The sequence below is a fragment of the Rhinolophus sinicus genome, unplaced genomic scaffold, assembly GCF_057876585.1.
Source record: "Rhinolophus sinicus isolate RSI-liver-muscle unplaced genomic scaffold, RSI-T2T HiC_scaffold_22, whole genome shotgun sequence".
Lineage (NCBI taxonomy): Eukaryota > Metazoa > Chordata > Mammalia > Chiroptera > Rhinolophidae > Rhinolophus > Rhinolophus sinicus.
The window spans coordinates 5,215,152-5,235,049 of NW_028290712.1; the positions used below are offsets into that span (position 1 = coordinate 5,215,152).

A 19,898-nucleotide genomic window follows, 5' to 3' on the forward strand; every position below is an offset into this window, starting at 1 on the left:
AATTTCTATCAGATATCTGTAGAAAACAATGGAATGTTAGTCTGTCAGGCCTCGGCTCATTTTGTTCATAAGTTAACAGTTTTAAATAATTTCAAAGAAGTTAGGTCAAGTTTCAAACATGCCATGTCATAAAATTTCATCTTGGCTTGTAATTTATATTGTGCTGTGCATATACATATATTTTTAAAAACTATTTACAGGAACAGCGATGGAGAAAGATCGACTTGGGAAGCTATTTATAAGAGGCCTCAATATCCAGACCGATGAAAAGGCTCTTGAAGCAGCGTTTAGGAAATTTGGTCCCATGATGGAAGGTAACTCTAGAACCAACATGTACATCTAATCAAAGTAGATGTACACTAAATATATAGTACTGATAGGTCAGTGTTTTCTGTTCCTGAAGCTTATATAAGCACTTTTTGTATGTTTCTGTTTCACATTTGGAAACTACTCATTACAGTGAGTTCAAGTTCCACCTAATGGTATGTTACTATTGTGAAAGACAAGCAATATAGTAAGTATATTATAGAAGTAGGGGTAAGATAGGCTCCCCGGAGGATATTCAGAATACTAATAATGATGTAAGATGTAAGGTTTATTTTTTTTCAATACCTTGCCAAAGGTTGTTTCTATGCTGTATTCAGGAAATCAAATTAAATTAAAGGGCGTCTTGTAAGAAATTGTAAGGGGGATGGACAATTTTGAAAATATGAAAAGTTGAACTTACGTAACATGTTAAATTGAAAAGTTTACACATATTACAGTTGTCTTGCTGAAGCATCGGGGAACAGACAATTCCAGAGGTTTTGCTTTTATTACATTTGAAAGCCCTGAAGATGCTAAGGCTGCTGCCAAGGCTATGAATGGAAAGGTAAACATCTTTTAATAATATTCTAGCTCTGTGCTTCAATTAATAGTATTTCTATAACTTTTTTATCCTGCTAATTTTTTAAGGTAGCGTAATGCCATAGAAGCCAAAATTATTTATCTATCACTCTGCTTTTTGGTCCCAAATATACTGGACAGTGTTTTGCAAGGACCCTGAAATGGACATTAGCTCTAGAAATATACTATAAATTTATATTTGCATTTCAATGTAAAGGTAAGTAGGCATTCAGCCTTCAAAGAGCATGAATATTTAGAAGAAACCACAAACAAAGTTACAGCAGAAATAAGGTTTGTGTTTATAAAAAGCTCATGCAATTCATGGAAATACTTCCGTAGCATAAAAGCCTACAAAGACAATTACGACAAAATTACTTCCCGTTGTTTGGGGAGGAACCTTGAAAAATGCCCATTGGTCCAGCATCTTTACCTTCAAATATATGTTTAGTTTGTGAAGGAAAAAAAAAAAAAAAAGAGCAAGTCGATGAATGCTGGCATCATAATAAGTAACTGACCTTCCGGTCCCCATGATTTCTCTTCCCTCCTTAACATGTTTTCATCCTCCTGTAACCAGAATGACTTTTGTAAAATACATATATCATAATTTATTTTACAGTAGATAGAGGTGAAGGGTTTGTTTTGACCCAATCTTTCATGTGCTAATGAATAATAATAGTCTTTTTATCCTCCTTGATCTTACTATGTAGTGATTATGTGTGTTGTATAGCTTTTGAACTCTTCATTGATTCTATTAAATAAAAATTCCTTACCATGGCACTGAGAGTCACTCCATGCTATCTTGTTTTTGGCTATATTTTTTTCAAACTTATCCCAATATGTCTCAGGGTTACTTTATTCGCTAAGCTAGCCCCGGTATTTCATACTGTTATTTTAAGCCTGTTTTGGGCATCAAGGTTGACTCTTTCCTGTGTCAACCTCACAAATAAAAGCAGTCTCCTTCAAATGCTGAGCTTGCACATTTGCTCCATTTAAAAAATGTCTCTCCCCCATATTATACTACAGATTATATCATTTTATATCCAACATAACATATATTAAGTTGTTCCTTGTTAAATGACATTTAGCACTTTTTAAGTTCTTGCATAGTGTGGAATACGTATGTTAACTGTTTTGTTGTTGTTGTTGTTCACCTTGGTTTTTAGTACATTTCAGGCACTCAGGATATATTGACCCTTTATACTTTATGTTCATATTTCATAGGTTTTGTAGTACCGGAAAGTTGGATTTGGTTCATGATTTTGTGTTAGGTACAGTAGAGATAGATTCATTTGGCTTGAGGAGAATAATTGATGGTGATTCTTAGTTATCCTCGTTTTTAATCAGGAGAACATGTAGTTTGAGTAGACATTCTCCCTACATTTCTTACCTCAACATTTTGTTTTCTATTTAATGTGTGCCAGGCGATGTAGAAACTGAATAATGCTTGTGAATAAGACAAAGGGCCTGTTTTACCCAGGCCTTGTCTTCTAGGTAAATGACAACATGTATATACAAGTAAAAGTAAATAAATACAATTTATTTTCATTGACAGTCAATGTTAAAATGAGGTGGTAGGGGATTTAGTTAGAGCTTGTAGAGAGATTGGGTAGTGTTTTTATTCATAAAGATCAAGAGATGTTAGCTGAATCTTGACTGTTGGGAAGGAATCAGCCATACTTGAATACTGAGAATATTTGTACCTGAAACCGCAAATGCGGCATTAAGGTGAGACCAGGCTGTTAATGACTCTTGGTATTGGTTAGAGCTCATATGTACCCGAATTTGGTGGAATGCAGTATTGAAGATTCCTTTACAAAAAGTATGACAGAAAAATCGAAGTGCTTATTTTATTCTTCCTTTTTAAAAAAAATTTATTGGGGTGACAATTGTTCGTAAAATTACATAGATTTCAGGTGTACAATTCTGTATTACATCATCTATAAATCCTATTGTGTGTTCACCGCCCAGAGTCAGTTGTCCTTCCATCACCATGTATTTGATCCCCCTTACCCTCATCTCCCACCCCGAACCCCCCTTACAATCTGGTAAGCAGTAAACTATTCCCTGTGTCTATGAGTTTTTGTTTCTCATTTGTTTGTCTTGTTCTTTCGTTGCTTCTGGTTTATATACCACATATCAGTGAAATCATATGGTTCTCTGCTTTTTCTGTCTGATTTATTTCACTTAGCATTATACTCTCAAGATCCAACCATGTTGTCACAAATGTTCCTATATCATCATTTCTTACCGCCGAATAGTATTCCATTGTGTGTATATACCACAGCATCTTCATCCATTCATCTATCGAAGGACATTTTGGTTGTTTCCATGTCTTGAACCCCGTAAACAAAGCTGCAATGAAGAGCATGTTTACGGTGGCCAAGACATGGAAACAACCAAAATGTCCTTCGATAGATGAATGGATAAAGAAGTTGTGGTATATATACACAATGGAATACTATTCGGCAGTAAGAAAAGATGATATAGGAACATTTGTGACAACATGGATAGATCTTGAGAGAGTAATGCTGAGCGAAACAAGTCAGACAGAAAAAGCAGAGAACCATGTGATTTCACTGATATGTGGTATATAAACCAAAAGCAACAAAAAAAACAAGACAAACAAATGAGAAACAGAAACTCATAGACACAGACAATAGTTTAGTGGTTGCCAGAGGGTAAGGGGGGTGGGGGATGGGGGGTGGGAGATGAGGGTAAGGGAGATCGAATATATGGTGATGGAAGGAGAACTGACTCTGGGTGATGAACACACAATGGGATTTATAGATGATGTAATACAGAATTGTACACCTGAAATCTATGTAATTTTACTAACAATTGTCACCCCAATAAATTTAATAAAAAATAAATAAATAAATAAATAAAAAGCTGCAATGAAGGTTGGCGCACTCGTGTCTTTATGTATAAATGTTTTCAGAGTTTTTGGGTAGATACCCAGGAGAGGGATTGTATATAGAGCAATTTTTATGTTCCGAGTTGTGTTTACAAAAATTGTTTTGACCTCTCTCTGTTAAAGACAAACTGAACATAACATATGGATATTGGTATATTACAGAAATATGCCCTTGAAACAATTTTACCAACTAATGTCACCCAAATAAATTTAATTTTAAAAAAGATAAACTGTTGTGAATTTATGGGCGATTAAGAGATTTAAGCATTTATCAGAAATCAGATTAGAAGTACTATGTTTAATCACAATTTTTATTGAAGTGAATTTTTATTAACGTAAAAGTTTTGAGTAAAACAATTCAGTATGGCAAAAAAAAATGTGAGAGATTCTGGAAGGGTCCCATTTAAAGAGAAAAAAATGAAGAAAATTATTAGAACTACCGTAAATACAGAGCTGCGAAAGAGTGGGGAATTGTATTTTATTTTTTAATGACAAATACTGAAAATAATACGGAATGTTAACAACATAATAATTTTGAATGAATAACTGAACAATTTATTTTCTGAAATGATATTCATTTTAGATACCCTTGGTATGCTGACCCATTTAAAGAAATGGTATTAGTACAAAGATGATGTGAGATGAACATTACAGAAAGTAAATGTATATAGCTGCTCATAGTGTGTGAGGGGTATCAGTGTTGTTTAACTAACTACTAGAAGACATTTCATGTAATTTTTACAACCTTTCCATGCACTTTGGTACTGGAATTAATTGTCTCACATATTTAGCATGGTGAAGGACCCAAACTTTTCAGAAGAAAATACTTGTTCTTTTGAGTAAAGCAAACATAACATTGACCTCGAACTTAATTTTAGTTGGGCGGCAATAAGTAGGTTTGTAAAAAAAAAAAAAAATGTTCGTTTAATTTAAAATTGACACAATTTTATTAATATCATACTCCATATATTTAGTTTTTGGATGGTAAAGCGAATAAAGTGGAGGAAAACGACAAACCATCTTTTGCACGTGATGGTAGACGGAGGCCACCACTTCCTTCAAGAAACAGAGACAGTCCGAGAATTCTGAGATCTGGAAGAACAGGAAGGGGAGAAGAGAGAGGGAGTCCTTCACGTGGAGTACACATGGGTAATGTTTTAAAATATAAGGATGCAATCATAGGATTTAAAACTATCTTTGAACGTATGGAGGTGTCTCAAACTTTGTATATATCCATTGTATGCATGATAAACTGTAAGATTTGTTAGATGAGGAATTAAATTTGACAATCTAAATGATTTCTAAGAGGAAATAATTATTATACTTACAAAAATGATTGAAATAGTTAATGTGGAAAACCATCTGAATCACATTGCAATGAAATGACATAAATTTCAAACTAAATTGATCCTGTTGACCATTGTTACTAGTTGCTCTGTATTAAAACTTCAATAGTTTTAATACAGAACTCATATTTCTATTTATCCTATGTTGGAATTTTCCACTTGGGGCCACAAACTTCAAATGCATTGAATTTGGTGACTCATACATAATAAAGTATTACAGTACATCTATTTTTTCTTGTATTCTAAAGATTACCTCATTGCATAATATAAATTTAGGGAATCTTGAAAACTACACAATAGAAATAAAGATCATACTCGCTACCCATAATTCAGGGTTAAAAACTTCCTATTTTAGGATTGACTAAAAATACTTGTTTTCTGTTAATACACGTGCAAACAAATCTCTGTCACTGATGAGGTTTTCTACCTGGGTCTGTTGTAATGAACTTTGCCTTTCAGGAAATATCTACAACTTGATTTAGATTCTTAGAGGTATCTCTGGGTCAGGAAAATACTAAAAACCCATGCCTGACAACATGTGTGCCCCTTTCTTGGTTGTGGATGTTGGAAGATAATGAGTTATTGAAAGAGATGTTTATGAACTGTTGTCAGGGAAGTCTTTCTTTTAAACAGAATGACAGGAAGGCACTTTTCATTTCATAATATTTGTGTATCAGAGAAACCTGTTTTATTTTATGTGTTAACCAGTCTTACTAAATCAAACAATTATCTTTGTTTTTGACAATTAGATGTGTGATATTTTTTTTGGAAATTTTCCCAACACTGCAATTGTTGGCTTTGCCCCATTTTAAGATAGTTGTATTTTGTTTTGTTCACCATGACCTTGAGAAAAAATTACCAATACAGAATCTGCATTGTGCCATAAATACAGATACTCATTTTTTTTTTCTTACTGAGGAATTGGTATACACATATACTTTGAGTATATCCAAGATTTTTCTAGTTAGAAAGGTGAAAGTTGAGTTTTCATTAATCCAGTATGAATTCCTTACATACCATTCAACTTGGCAGAGCATTTTCTTTTCATTGATAATTAGGAGTATTTTGTAAGTGAATGTAAGAACTGAACTTTAACTTCATCTTTAGATGATTCTTTATTTCTGATGCGTATTTTGGTTTATAGTTTTTTTAAATTATGCCCTTGTTGTTAAATTTTCATCCTATAGGGAAAAACACCATTTTCGTCCTATGTGTAAAAAGTGTACTTTTACATTTAATTTCTCCAGATTTCTTGACCCCACCAGTTCTTCCCAAAATCTGTTTCTTCCACCAATATAAAATGCTTCTAGAGTGTTTTTTTTTACCTAGGTTTTCCCAAATGGACTTTTACAGTGAATCTGTGAATTATACTTATGTCATATAAAGAGACAATTTTTTATTAGTTTAGAGTAATATGAGTGTCTGAGACCACAAAACTGTTTAGTGAATGAAGTGTTACAAAGAATTACCAAAATCTGACCATTTAAAGAATGCTGAGTCTCCTTAACTAGAAAATACGTGTTTTTTTTTAAACCCAGATGATGGTGGATATATTCTTAATCTCAACATGAGTTCTTCCAAGGGACGCTATCCGGTGAAAAGGGGTCCATCATCAAGAAGTGGAAGTGCTCCTCCAAAAACCTCTGCCCGTTCTGGTGCAGGGTGGAGCAACAGTGGGATGGGAAGACAAGGTAAGGCAAAAACAATCATATTTTTATTAATGAAAATGAGCTATTGTAAACTGAATGCTTAACTTTAAAATCAACAAGCAAAATGGAGAGTGGGAAGTGCATGGGAATATTCACTGATCACAAGGTTATTAATTGAGTCATGGTAAGAAAATAATGTTCAGCTTGCAGTTATGGATGCAATAGATAGTTAGCACCAAGTACGGAAAGCAGTTCCTTCTGAATCCCTGTTTGATGCAGGATCCTTCTGAATTTTAAAAGTTTCTGCTAATAAACTTTGATTACCAGACTTACTTTTCACATGGTTCAAGATGAAACTTTTCGTAAAAGTTATGAAGTCCTGTGAGAGAATATTCTGATCAATGGTGTAGTTAGGCTATGTGTTTTTACCAACTGGACAAAGGAACAAACAAAAACTAAGACTTGACATTTTCATATATTTTCCTCTCTTGGTTTGGATCATGATGGCACTTGACGGATTTTTTTTTTTTTTTTTAATGTAAGGTTGGTGGATACATTCTTAATCTCAACATGAGTTCTTACCAATGATTCTTGCTAACGGTTCCCTGACCTAACATTATTAAAAAGTTCAGTTAAAAACCATAATATTGTTTATGTGCAGGGTATTGTTTTCGGTTGTGTGAAAACACTAAGAAATGTATACAAATACACATGGGATACATTTTCTGATTCTAAGAATCATTTCATTGAGAAGAAAACAAGAAAAAGTAATGATGGCTTAACAGATAGAACATAAGTATTTTGTGATGTAGCTTGAAGGGAGATAATTGTGGGCTAGGTGGTATTTTGAAATAAAGTAAGGCCTGAAAAGCAAATCTAAGGATTCAGACATCTTACATTGGGAGGAAATTATAGAAGTGCATAAAGTTGTGAAATATATGGAGATCATAAATTAGTCTCTGTGACTGGTTGGTACAGAGATGTTTTAAACTCTAACGTAATGGTCTAACAATAATCTGAAATTGTTTGAAAAATCATTTAAAGCAGCAAAGCAGGGAATGAACTGTAGAATTGAAATATAAGAAGATATAATAAATTTGAAAGGGAGGTCTCCCATCTCAGATTGAACAGAGAAGCAAGCAAGAGGCTTTAGAAACAACTCTTAGTAAGGCTTTAGAAACAACTCTTAGTAATCCATATAACAGCATATCTTCTATTTTACTGAAGTTTAAAAGACAACTTTAGCTTCCTTACACTTTTAGATTTTCTCTACTACCCTTGATAAGGTATGAACTTGAAACCTCACAGAATTGGAAGATATATTATACTTCCTTACTGAGTGTTGTTGCTAAAACCTCTTGCCTCTCAGTTCAGTCTGATTTCATTTATCATGTGGAATCAAAAAAAAAAAAAAAAAAAAAAAAAAAAAAAAAACAAATAAGTGCGCAAAACAGAAACAGACTCACATACAGAGAATAAACTGATGGTTGCCTGATGGCAGTAGGGTTGGGAGGCTTGCTGAAACAGTGAAGGGAATTACAAAGTACAAATTGGAAGTTAGAACATAATTATGGGGATATAATTCCAGCATAGGAGATATAGTCAATAATACTGTAATAATTTATGTACAGTTCCATATGGGTATTATACTAATCTGGGGGATCAATTTGTAAGTTACAGAAATTTCTAACCAGTGTTGCTGTACATCTGAGACCAATATAAAACAATAGGGAAAGACAACTGAAATTGAAAGCAAATTTAAAAAAAAAATCCATTTCATGTGTAGAAGATCACTAAATCTAAGTAAATACAGTATGGCTATTAACTTCAAAACACAAAGATGCCTATACTTTCCTGTTAGTGGTTGAGCTAGTGAAGGAACAAAAATAAGTGAAAGGCTGACCTCTGCGAGCTGTGAGTAAAAATTAGCACCTGAAGAGAATATTATTTATCAAATACAGTCATGTTTTAAATGAGATACAATGCTCTTAAAATGATTCATTTAAATAGTATTGCAGATATGCAGTAGAACTCTATGTTGTCATCATTACAGAGGCTAAGCTTGTACATTGAAATTTAGTAGCATTAGGATAGAATCAACCACTTGGTGATAAATTGTAAAATGTACGTAAAGAATTTGACATGAAGTAGCACAATAAAAATATTGATAAGCCCAAACAGTATTATTGACAGTGTAAGAATACATAGAAGTAGAAGATGGAGTATCCTGAGACCTGAAAAGAATATCATGAAAAGACTAATGTAACCGGGAAATGAGATCTTGAAACTTATTTGTGATAATTTGTTGTCTGGGTGGGTCGAGTCTCGGAGTAAGGTGCGTATGCCTCAAGGAGCTTGAAGAAGACGTGTGGAGCTGAAGGCAAAGTAAACATATTGTATTTAGACATATTTAGGGAACACAATCAGCCCCACCGCTGGATCCAGCCAGCAGCTCCCGTCCTGTCTCAGCTGCCCCCATAGTGAAACATCTGGACACTTTTAAGTCACAGAGTCGAAGGTGGAATACAGCCAGGGGGCTTACATAAGAGTACATCAGTAAGATGGATGGCGCCAGCTCTGTGTATTATCAGGTCACCTGGTCAGGGCTAGTACTGTATAGCATCGTCCTGGACCAGCATGTCACCGGGTCAGGACCAGCAACTGATTGGGTATGCAGCATGACAAAGGTTATTTTTCCTACGCTCCACCCCTCCAGGGTTTCTCACCTGCCAGCTAGTCGTCTGCCTCGGGCCTTCGCTGTAGATCTTTTTGTCAACAGGGCAGAGCCCTGTACCCAGACGATGCAACAGCGATACAAAGAATAGAAGAAGGCCACTAGGACACACGCCCCTCTTTTCAACAGAGCAAAAGCTCATCTCCAAGAGGAGGAGAGCCAGGCCCACCATTCTTATAAGGGGTCTCCCGTCCAGCACTGAGTGCCAGTAATCTCTCCTGTCAGGGCAGACAGTGCCTGGCGTACATTTGTTTCATTATCATCAATGTATAAACAGTTGTCAGCATGTAGAAAGGCACAGGTACCACCCTGGGCAGTAGTTAAAATGGTCAGAGCCATCCGGTTTTGGAGGACTGTCTTTTTCATTGGTCAACTTTCTCTATCAGTTAGTGCAGGGCCTGATGGGTTTGGTTAAGTGCTTGGGCAGTGTGCTCAGCAAGTGCAGTTATTTGTGTTTCCAGCACAATAGAACTAGCTTGTAGACTGCAAATAACCAAGGGATATAACCATGCAGGTGTCCTCTTGACAAGGTGATGTCTGGCTGTCAAGGGCTCCCAATTTTGGTGTCAAGTTTCTAGTGTGGGTCGCACATGGGCTGGATGGTATGGCCATCCCCATGTACAATACCCTATCTACTGGACAGGGACTTAGGGCCAGCCATAAAGCCCACAGGCGCCCATTGGGGTCAAAAGTGGTGGGGTCCAACCCTTGTTCCTTTTTGCCCTTTTACCATATACGACCCTCGGGGACTTGGGTTGTGTTCTGACATAGGGTCGCCGGTAACCGACCTGTCCTTGGTGTCACTCTGTCCTTCCCAAAACAGAGGGACGACCTGGGTAAGTTCTACATCTTTAGTCGTGGGACACCTGACCCATCTTACTCTGCATGACCCAGCCATGCCATGGTGTGGTTTCTTTGGGCCCTCATGCGGGAGAGGACGGGTCACCAGGTTGTGTTCCAGCCTGCCTGTCGAGGGTTCCATCCTTGCAACCAAGTGCATTTCTCTGCACTGGCTGCATAGATACACCATGGAAACCCTGGCACGGTGCTGGCTGGAAACTCGGTGTAAATCCAACACTGGAGACATTGACCACTCTGGCGTAGGTTTGGCCCCAGCCTACCATGGTATTGTCCTACAGGCACCTATGAGCTGAAAGAAACAATAGACGTAGGAAACAGCAATAGCAGATCCCTCCCATCTGGGAGGATACATGCTAGCTGTTTGTCCTGAGAAAGGAGAGTTTCTGCTCCCAGTACCTTTCGCATGTTTGGAGCAGTGTTGGGAGTCCTTTGTGTGGTTTCAACACGTAAAGAATAGGGGACCCCATGATAGGCCACAGTGGGAGCACATAAGGTCCCTGCAAGATCGTCCCATTGCTGGGACCTCCATAGAATCAGTCACCTGTGGTGGCCACTTGGCCACAACCACTGGAGTCACTTGTCAATCATGGGTCACACCAGCTCTCCATGGGGCTAGCAGGCCCTACCAATTACTGTGGGGACTTTTGACCTGCCAGTGCCAAGTCCATTGTAGTCATTTTCATGCTTTCAAGCATGCCGGTATTCATAACAGGATGTTTTTATTTTTGCCATATCCCAGCTATAACAGGGTCTCACTGGTAGTGACTTGTAGTTGTATGGGAGTGGCCATCCAGTGTATCAGGGTCTCTACTGTTGAGGATGCATCCTTCCGTGGCCTCTCATGCAAATTCTCAAAACGTTCCACAGACACCAGGCCCAGTCAGGCATCGTGGGAGGGTGTTTCGACACCTGAAGGCCTTGTTTCAACAGGCTGTTATAATGCTCAGTCATTCCAGGTGTCTGTGGATTGTAAAGGACATGGACCAGTGATTGTATTCCATCCTGGGCAGCCAATCACTGCACTTTCTGTCTTGTAACGTGAGTACCCCTGTTGCTTTCAATGACCTGTAGGTACCCATAGAGGGCATAAGCCACGTGAGAGCTGCTAATGTATTTCACTGGTCTGCAAACAGACATGGCCAAGCAATCAATTATCCTGTAGCAGTGTCTACTGCTGTGAACCTGTAAGAGGCACCCTGGGCTTTGGATAGGGGTCCGAGGTAATCTACTTGTCTGCAAGTTGAGGGGCACCCTCCCTCGCGTGAGCTGTTGAATCACAATAGCGAGTTTTTGCTGTTGGGGGCTGTCCTAGGCACAAATGACGCAGTCGTGGCAGGCACCAGCTATCTCCTGCTATTTCATAGGCAGCCCCCAGAATCTGGTCACCTGCTACATGATTTTGTTTTTCCATGCTGCAACTTTCTATGCAGCCAGTGGGCCACATCAGTGGCAGGGGACGGTTCTAACCACCGGACCTGTGCTGAGGCATCTGTGTCATCATTACCTGGGGTGTTAGAGGGGAGTGATCTGTAACGTGCATCAGGGTCACCTCTTTTTCCTGTCCGAGATCCCAGAAGTCTTGCCACATATCTTGAGTCCACAGTGGATGCTGTCCTACCAACCATTTTTGGTGCTTCCACATGGGGAGCCACAACATCAGGTGCTGAAACACCACCAAGTTGTCTGTACAAATTTCCAGGGGACTAGACTCATGGCTGATGATATTCTACACAGGCCTTAGCTCAGCCCACAGACTACACTTACCCACCCCAGCATCAGACCAAATGGTATCTATTTTGGACTGCACTCCAAAAGCTGTCCAAATGGCAGCGGCTCCCCAACGAGCCATCAGTATATGGGGCATCTTCAGGTACTGGTGGCTGTCCTCTGTAAGTCGAGGGTTCCAAATCCCCCCACTAGGTATATCACCAGGCTAGGCCTAAGCTACAAGATCCACCCTAGGACCTGCTGTATCTGTGCTCAAAGTGTTTGAACTGAGGCTAATATATTGCTCTAAGTATGCCCCCAATTTGGCATAGCTGGTGGACTGTGCCACCCCCATTTTGGGTCCCTGTGTCCACAATAACCATGTTGTTTCTGTGTTGGCTTCTCTAGCCAGCAAAGCTGTGTATACAGTGACCAATTGTTTCCATCAGGGAGTAGCAGACTTCCACTCCTTTACACAGTTGTCACAAGAACCCCACTGGCGACAGAGACGCTCCTGCTTCTGCCAGAGGCCCCAACCGTACCCCTCATGGGTTACGTGAACATGGAGTTGAAACGTGCAACCTGTATCTACCATTTGTAGTACCTGTGTCTGTTGACCTGCCCATTTAGTGGCAACACATGTCTTTTGTATAGTCTCTGTCCAATCCCATGAGGCACCCTTCTTCACCATGGCATACAAGGGTCTTACCATCTATGCTAAATGGGTTATAAGCACCCGCTAATAACCCAACAGACCCAAATACTTTTGTAGTTGGGAGACCTTGGTCAGTCGGGGAAATGCCTGTATTTTACAATAACAGCTTCTGGAATAACCTTTGCCTTACCCGACCACAAAGCACCCGAAAACTTTACAGATAAGTCAGGGCCCTGGAATTTTTCTTCGTTCACCATCTACCCACATGACTTCAAGTGGCAGAGAGAGGGAGCTGCTGCTCTAAATCTGAAAGATAATCAGATGTTAGTAATATATCAACAACATATTGAAGCAGAGCCACAGAGGATAGGTGTTTCCACTGTGCCAAGTCTTGGGTTCAAGACTATGGCCAATAGTGGGACTATGTAAATATCACTGTGGGAGTGCTTCAAAGGTCCACTGATGCCCATCCCAAGTGATGGCAAACTGTTCTTGACTATCAGGTTCAATGTCAATAGAGAAGCTCTCCAGATGCACCACATAGCGATATGTTCCCAAGCGTATCGTCAAGCGGTCCATAAAATCATGAATTGAAGTCACTGCAGCATGCAGAGGTGGTGTCACCTTATGTAATTTCCTGTAGTCTGTAGGCATTCATCAAGTTCCATCCGGTTTCTTCACTGCCATACCAGGGATTTAAAGGGAATGTGCATTGGTCTCAACAATGTGTGCTTTCTCCAGCTCTAAAATTGTGCGGCCAATCCTCATACCACATTCGGCAGTCGATACTGTCACACTGTAACCACGCGATTGGGTCACAGCAGTACACGAGGGGTTGCGAGCCTGTCTGCATATCACCGTTTTCCTTACCTGGATTCAGAGGCAGAACTCTCTGACCAACGTCTGTAACCTGAGGCCATGCAGCTTATCTAACCTTAGAGTATATTCCAGGACTGGGGAGACTTACACCGTGTAGGTGCAGGTGGGAAGCCTTCCTATACTCAGTGGTAAGTAAATGGCTCTCATCTTCGAAGTCTCCACCCCATAGTCATCAATGTAGATTGCTAGTCCATGAAACAGTTCTGGGTTCCCATAGGTAAGGCTGCAGTTTACGCCCTTGTAAACTAGGGCCAAACCCTCTGTACATTAGAAGGAGATCAATGTATGGACAGTTCTTTGTGGGCCCTCTGGTCCCTGCTCATTCTCTGTGACTGGGTACCTTGCCAGCCCCTAACACCAGACAAACTGAAAGGAGCTAGCCTCCTGCGGTATCATGAACTCCCAGAGGGACGTGAATCACACTTTCCCAGACTTCTCCTTGAGGTTTTGCCAGAATGGCTGTTCTTGACGTAACTGTTCCCACAGTTTCAACAAGACCACCTTGGGTTGTCAGTCTACTTTTTCCTTGATAAACCTCCACTGCAAAGAGATCTTTTCACATGTGCATGTGCATCACCCTCTGGGGCCATCTGGTTTGCCTTCCCTTACTTGTATTTTGGACTTCATGTCTTAACTTCTAAGAACTTGTGCCCTAACTTCCCCTGCCGCCATCCTTCCACATCTCCCAGGGTGGCCACCATGGTTGTCACTTCGTGAATTTGCCGCCCCACATAGGGTTCAAGGACCAAGAACCCAAAGACATTTGTAGGAGCAGTATCCAAAATCAAATCTCTCACGTTCATCATAAAATGCTCTTCATCTGGCCCATGTGTGTTAGAGTCAAACATAGCATGTCTCATACCCATTTCACCAATGCTTTGCCCAAGTTTAGTATATGATTGTCATTTCTTCAGAGTCTGAGGCAGCTAGCCTACATTTCCCCTGACTGTGCACCACAGCAGTGAAACAGTCCATTAAGGAGTGGTTGCTCTGGCCTTGAACTAGCCTGAGTTTGCAGCCATTGCCTTAGAGATGGGTTCAACATCACGGAGGCTAGCTTTTCCATTTCATATGGGGAACAGAGAATGCTGTCTGCTACCTCATCCTACAAGCACAGGCGCCAAGCCTCGAGTGGCTCACTGGGGCATTACAACTGCTGCTTCACCAACTCTCACAACTCCGTGGGTGTATAAGGAGGGTAATTTGTGAACTCAGTCACGGCTGTGTTGCCAGCATCAATGCCACCGGGCCCCAAAGGTTGTTCATGTTTTAGCTCTTGTTGTACAGTGGGCCGAATGCAGGGGTGTGGGACATCTTCAGCCTCCCCAGCATCCTCTGTCGGGAACTCCAGGATGGTGTCTGCTTCAGACCCCACCACTGCAGAATTCCTCCTCAAGCTGATGAACTCAGGCCTCCAGCAGCTTCTTCTGAGACTATAGGTCCCACTGTCTGGCCACTTCAGCAAGCACTTCCTCTTCAATGCATTTCTGCACAGCACATTGAGGCACATCCAGCCCACACGGCTGGCAGCACCGCTGGCTTCTTCAAGCAACTGCTCAGTTAAAACCTGCAAGGCTTTTTCTGTGCTGGCCTGAAAACCATCCACATCTTCCCACCCCTCCAGGGAGACCTTAGACTAACTGTTGAACATCAGCTCCTCACAGTGGTGGCCACCGGGTACAACAAACTGTGTGCAGACACATGTTCTGTCCAGGGGTGTAGCGATCTCTTACCTAATCTAGATCCTGCTCTCTTCGCTAGGTGTCCTGGTGGGTTGAGTCTCAGGAGTAATGTGTGTGCCCCTCGGGGAGCTGGAATAAGATAAGTGGAGCCGAAGGCAAAGTAGACTGATTTTATTCAGGTTTAGGGGGAATAGTCAGCCCCTTCACTGGGTACAGCCAGCACCCTCTTCATGCGTCAGCCACCAAACTCGTGAAACAGCCAGACAAATTTGTACCATACAGAGACAAAGATGGCGTACAGCAAAGATGCTCACATAATAGTATATCTTTCAAATGGACGGTACCTGCTCTTTGTTCCTTCGTGTGGGACCAGCAGGTCCCTGGGTCAGGGATCATTGCATGTCTTGTCTCAGACCAGCACATTGCTGGGGGAGAGCCAACCGCTGGTCGGGGAGAGAGTCTGACCAAGGCTGTTTTCCCTTTACTTGGGTTAATATTGTGGTCTCTCAGGAGAAAATGGTAGAGTGGTAATAGTACCAGACTTGGGTATTGAAAAGACCAATTAGTTGTAATGGGACCATTATAAGAAGTAGTACATTAAGTAGTAAGACTGAAGGCAAGACGGAGAGTTTTAAATTATTGAGGCAAGAGATGGATGAAGTAAGACAATGACAAATAGAGGAGAAAAGCTTACAGATAATAGATTTTAGAAGACATTCGTAAGCATTGAATATGTGAAAGTAGTTGTCAAAATATTTGTCTCAGATATTTAAGGTTTTACTTATTGAAGGTAATGTAAAGATTATGTAAATGTATACAGGGGAGGGGAGACGTAAGAGGATAAAACCATTATTCAAGAATAACATTTTAAAGCACAGACAAAACGAGCATAAATAGAATCTTAGACTAATTGTTGAACATCATTTTGGAAAGAGGAGAGAACACGATGTTTTTAATATTTCTTCTTTGAAACATTACACTCAATTCTGAGATGGTCATTTTTAAATTGCAGGACCAGTATCGTGTGGGAGAAAAAAATACAGATGTCCTCCACGCCGAGAGCCAGGCTCTCCCAGGAGAAAATACTGTATAACACCAAGGGATGGTGGTTATTCTATTAAAGATAGGTAAAGGACAGTGAAATATGTGCACTATTATATCATAGTTGATATGTTTTGTTCAGGGGAAATTCATCTACCATATAATTCAACATTTTAAGAGTGAGTGATTCAGTAACAGTTTTGCAATTACCACCTCTATCTGGTTACAGAATATTTTCATTACCCCCAAGTAAAATGATCTGACATTTAAGCAATCACTCCCACTTTATTCCCCTGTCCCAGACACTAGCAAAGACTTATATGTGTTCTGTCTATACCAATATTCTTATGCTGGATGAATCATACTATTGGAATCAAACAATATGTGACCTTTTTTATGTGGCTTTTTTCATTAGCATGAATGTTTTTGAGGATCATCAGTGTTGTAGCATGAATCAGTGCATCACATCCTGAAGACTGATTAAATAAATAGTCCAATGTAGGTGTCGTTAATTAACCAAGTTTGTTCATCCATTTGTCTGTTTGAGTTATTTCCACCAGACTACTATTGTAAATATTCATGTACAAATATTTGGGTATAGAATAGCCAAGTATTCTACTATTTGGGTATATACTTAGGGAGTGGCATTCCTGGGTCATATCGTAATTCTGTTTACTTTTTTGAGGAACCACCCATCTTTCCCAAACACCTTCACCATTTGACATCTCCATCATCAGTGTATGCAGGATGCCATTTTTTGTACATCTTCATTAACACTAGATACTTTCCTTTTTTTTGTTCTTTATTTATTTAATTAAACTTTATTGGGGTGACAATGATTAGTAAAATTTCATAGATTTCAGGTAAACAATTCTGCAGTATATCATTTACCTACCACACCGGGTTTCACTACCCAGAGTGAGAAGAATTTCCATTTAAAAACACTATATAGCCAACATATGAGTAAAATGGTGTCCTATGTCAGTTTTGATTTGCAGTTCTCTAATGACTGATTGTGTTGAGCATGTTTTCACGTGCCGGTTTGCCTTATGTCTTCTTTGTAGACAAGTGTATTCTGGTCCTTTGTTTTTTTAAAATACTTTGTCTTTTCATTGTCAGAGCTTTTAATATTTTCTGCTGCATATCAGAAGGTGCATTTTAAAATATTTGCTACTTTGTTTCAGTTATCCAAGTAGAGATAATCCCAGTTCCAGCGACTACAAGGATTATGCTGTAAAGACACAACCTAGAGGCTACCGTGATTATAGCCATTCACGTCCTCAGGATGAACTTTCCTCTAGCAGACATAGGTTCTCTGAATTTTTCTCCTTCTAATCAAATTCCATTTTCAATTTGGACATTGGTTCATACTCTGTTGTTTTGTTTTGTTTTTTTTCTCTTAATTTAGTGAATGTGATGGCTGTGGTGGGGTTCGTGATACATATTATTCTGAACATACACGGAGAGGCTCTTACAGAGATTCATGTGGGAGTTATGGTAAGAGTTCAGTTTTTACTTATAAATCATATAGTTGGACATAACAGGCCAGTGTTGTTTATTTTACTTCTAATTCCACGAAGGGAAAACACTACTATGGACTTTTGATTATTTTGAAGGTTTTGGAATCATTATCTTAATACCTCTTTTAAACTAATAGAATGCTTTTAAGGGTAAATGGGTAGTCTCATCTTTTTTTTCCTCATGAAATACAACTTATTTTAATATTTTAAAGTAATGAGTGTTTCACAGTTTGAAGCAAAGGAACAATATTAAAGTCAGAATCTCAGCCTATTTGCAGAAACTGTGAATTGGTCATTTATTTTAAAGAAATGACTTAGGCAACAGATATTACTCTTACACATTATTTTAAATGAACTTGAGATTCTTTGACTACTGCAGCATCATTGTTACCTTCAGAGCACAGGAAAATGAACCACATTTTCCAGATATTTAGTTAGCACTTTATAGTGTCATGGTGTAATAGTACCAGAATATTTTGTAATGCAGTTTATGTTTTGTTCTCTGATCATCGACTTTACAGGAAACTCTCGGGGAATACCACCAGCACGAGGGCATTGTCTGACTTATGATGGAAGTGGTCGTTATGATGAGTATAACACACGAGAAGGATATGGTGGATATCATGAAAAATACTCAAGGAGCCGAACTCATACATCTCTAAGTGGTCATGATAGTGGTGGCAGACAGGAACGATGGTTTTCACCATCTATGGATAGGGTGTACTCCATTCCTCATGAATCATATTGTAGCTCCAGTTACAGGGTTTCAAGAGGAGTTTGTGGGGGAAGCCGATCTGAAAATTCAGGCTGAAACAGATACTAAAAAATACTGTTATGTACTCAATTTTCTGTGAGAAGATAAAATTTAAATGCCATGTTTCTGTTAGTTGAGTACTACAAAAGAAAAAAAAAAGTGTTGTTTTAGGTAGATGTGTGTATTAATGTTCCATCCATAAATTTTTGGTTAAGATGAAAAAGTCGAATTTCTCAAAGTAATTTCATAATTGTTAATTTTAATTGAGATATGAAACTTTAACAGTTTAAATTTCATGTCTCTTTTGTTACAATTTTCAGAGTCAAATTTCCACAAAATACTATTTTATGTCTGATTGTACTCCTGACTAAAACAACCATAAAAACCATGCAGAGGTGACTTGCTCTATTTCTCTAAAATTTATCTTTATATCTTTGAACATAAAAAGGCATTCAAAATTAAGCAGTCTGTTTGATACATTCGCACCAGGAAACTGTGCCTGTTTGCCAGCTTGAAGGGCTAAACACATCAATATATTCCTCTTTGAAAAACTAAATGTATAAAAGAAAAGGTTTGAACATTCTCCAAAAAATTTGCGAAACAATTTTTGCCTCATAAGTGAAATTTTTTGTTTGTTTCTATATCCCTTAATGGAATGGTATACATGAAGAGAAAAATTGCACATATGGAATGATATAAAGGTTTTAAGGAATATAAAATAACGCATCCACTTGCATCTATTCTACAGCAGCAAATGGCCCAAGTGGGAATAATGGTAAGGTAATCAATTTTCTCCACTGAAAGAAAACTGATCCAGTTAGTCTGATGACCACCCTCTACGTAAGAAATTAATAGTGAATATCAACTCTAGTGGAAGAGTAAAACTGAGCCAGTTAACTTTCCTGAGCTTTGTAGCTTAATGAAATAAAAGTAAGTATGCTTAAGAGTGTGTGTGTGTGTGTGTGTGTGTGTCTGTGTATGTATGTATACGTATATATGTATGTATGTACTAGGGGTTCAATAAAATGTATACACATGCTTTTGTTCATTTTTTATTATTGGTATTATTGAGTATTACAAATTTAATACAGGTTTTCCTTATAACGTATACAATTTTTGGCACTCTATGTATTGTGTCTGTGTGTGTGTGTGTGTGTGTGTGTGTGTGTGCGCGCCTATGTAAATATATAGGCGTATGTAAACACATACACATATTTACAAATATATGTAAATTGTGGAAAGCATTGTATTTAAGGAAGCACTCATTAACT

General features: G+C 38.9%; 1 protein-coding gene and 1 long non-coding RNA gene across 2 annotated transcripts; both read left to right on the forward strand.

Annotated features, from left to right (window-relative positions):
* The first annotated feature begins 207 nt into the window (after positions 1–207).
* Positions 208–9,619, forward strand: LOC141569852 (RNA binding motif protein, X-linked-like-1). The gene is made up of 5 exons (XM_088795330.1): positions 208–314; positions 765–871; positions 4,774–4,948; positions 6,684–6,836; positions 9,528–9,619. Exons 1-5 carry the CDS (start codon positions 209–211, stop codon positions 9,617–9,619), a joined length of 633 nt encoding a protein of 210 aa, XP_088651456.1. The 5' UTR covers position 208.
* Positions 9,620–16,108: 6,489 nt separating this feature from the next.
* On the forward strand, positions 16,109–19,665 carry LOC148754351 (uncharacterized). The gene is made up of 4 exons (XR_016020150.1): positions 16,109–16,439; positions 17,538–17,663; positions 17,762–17,850; positions 18,395–19,665. It is a non-coding gene; the product is annotated as an uncharacterized LOC148754351 (long non-coding RNA).
* The last annotated feature ends 233 nt before the right edge of the window (positions 19,666–19,898 follow it).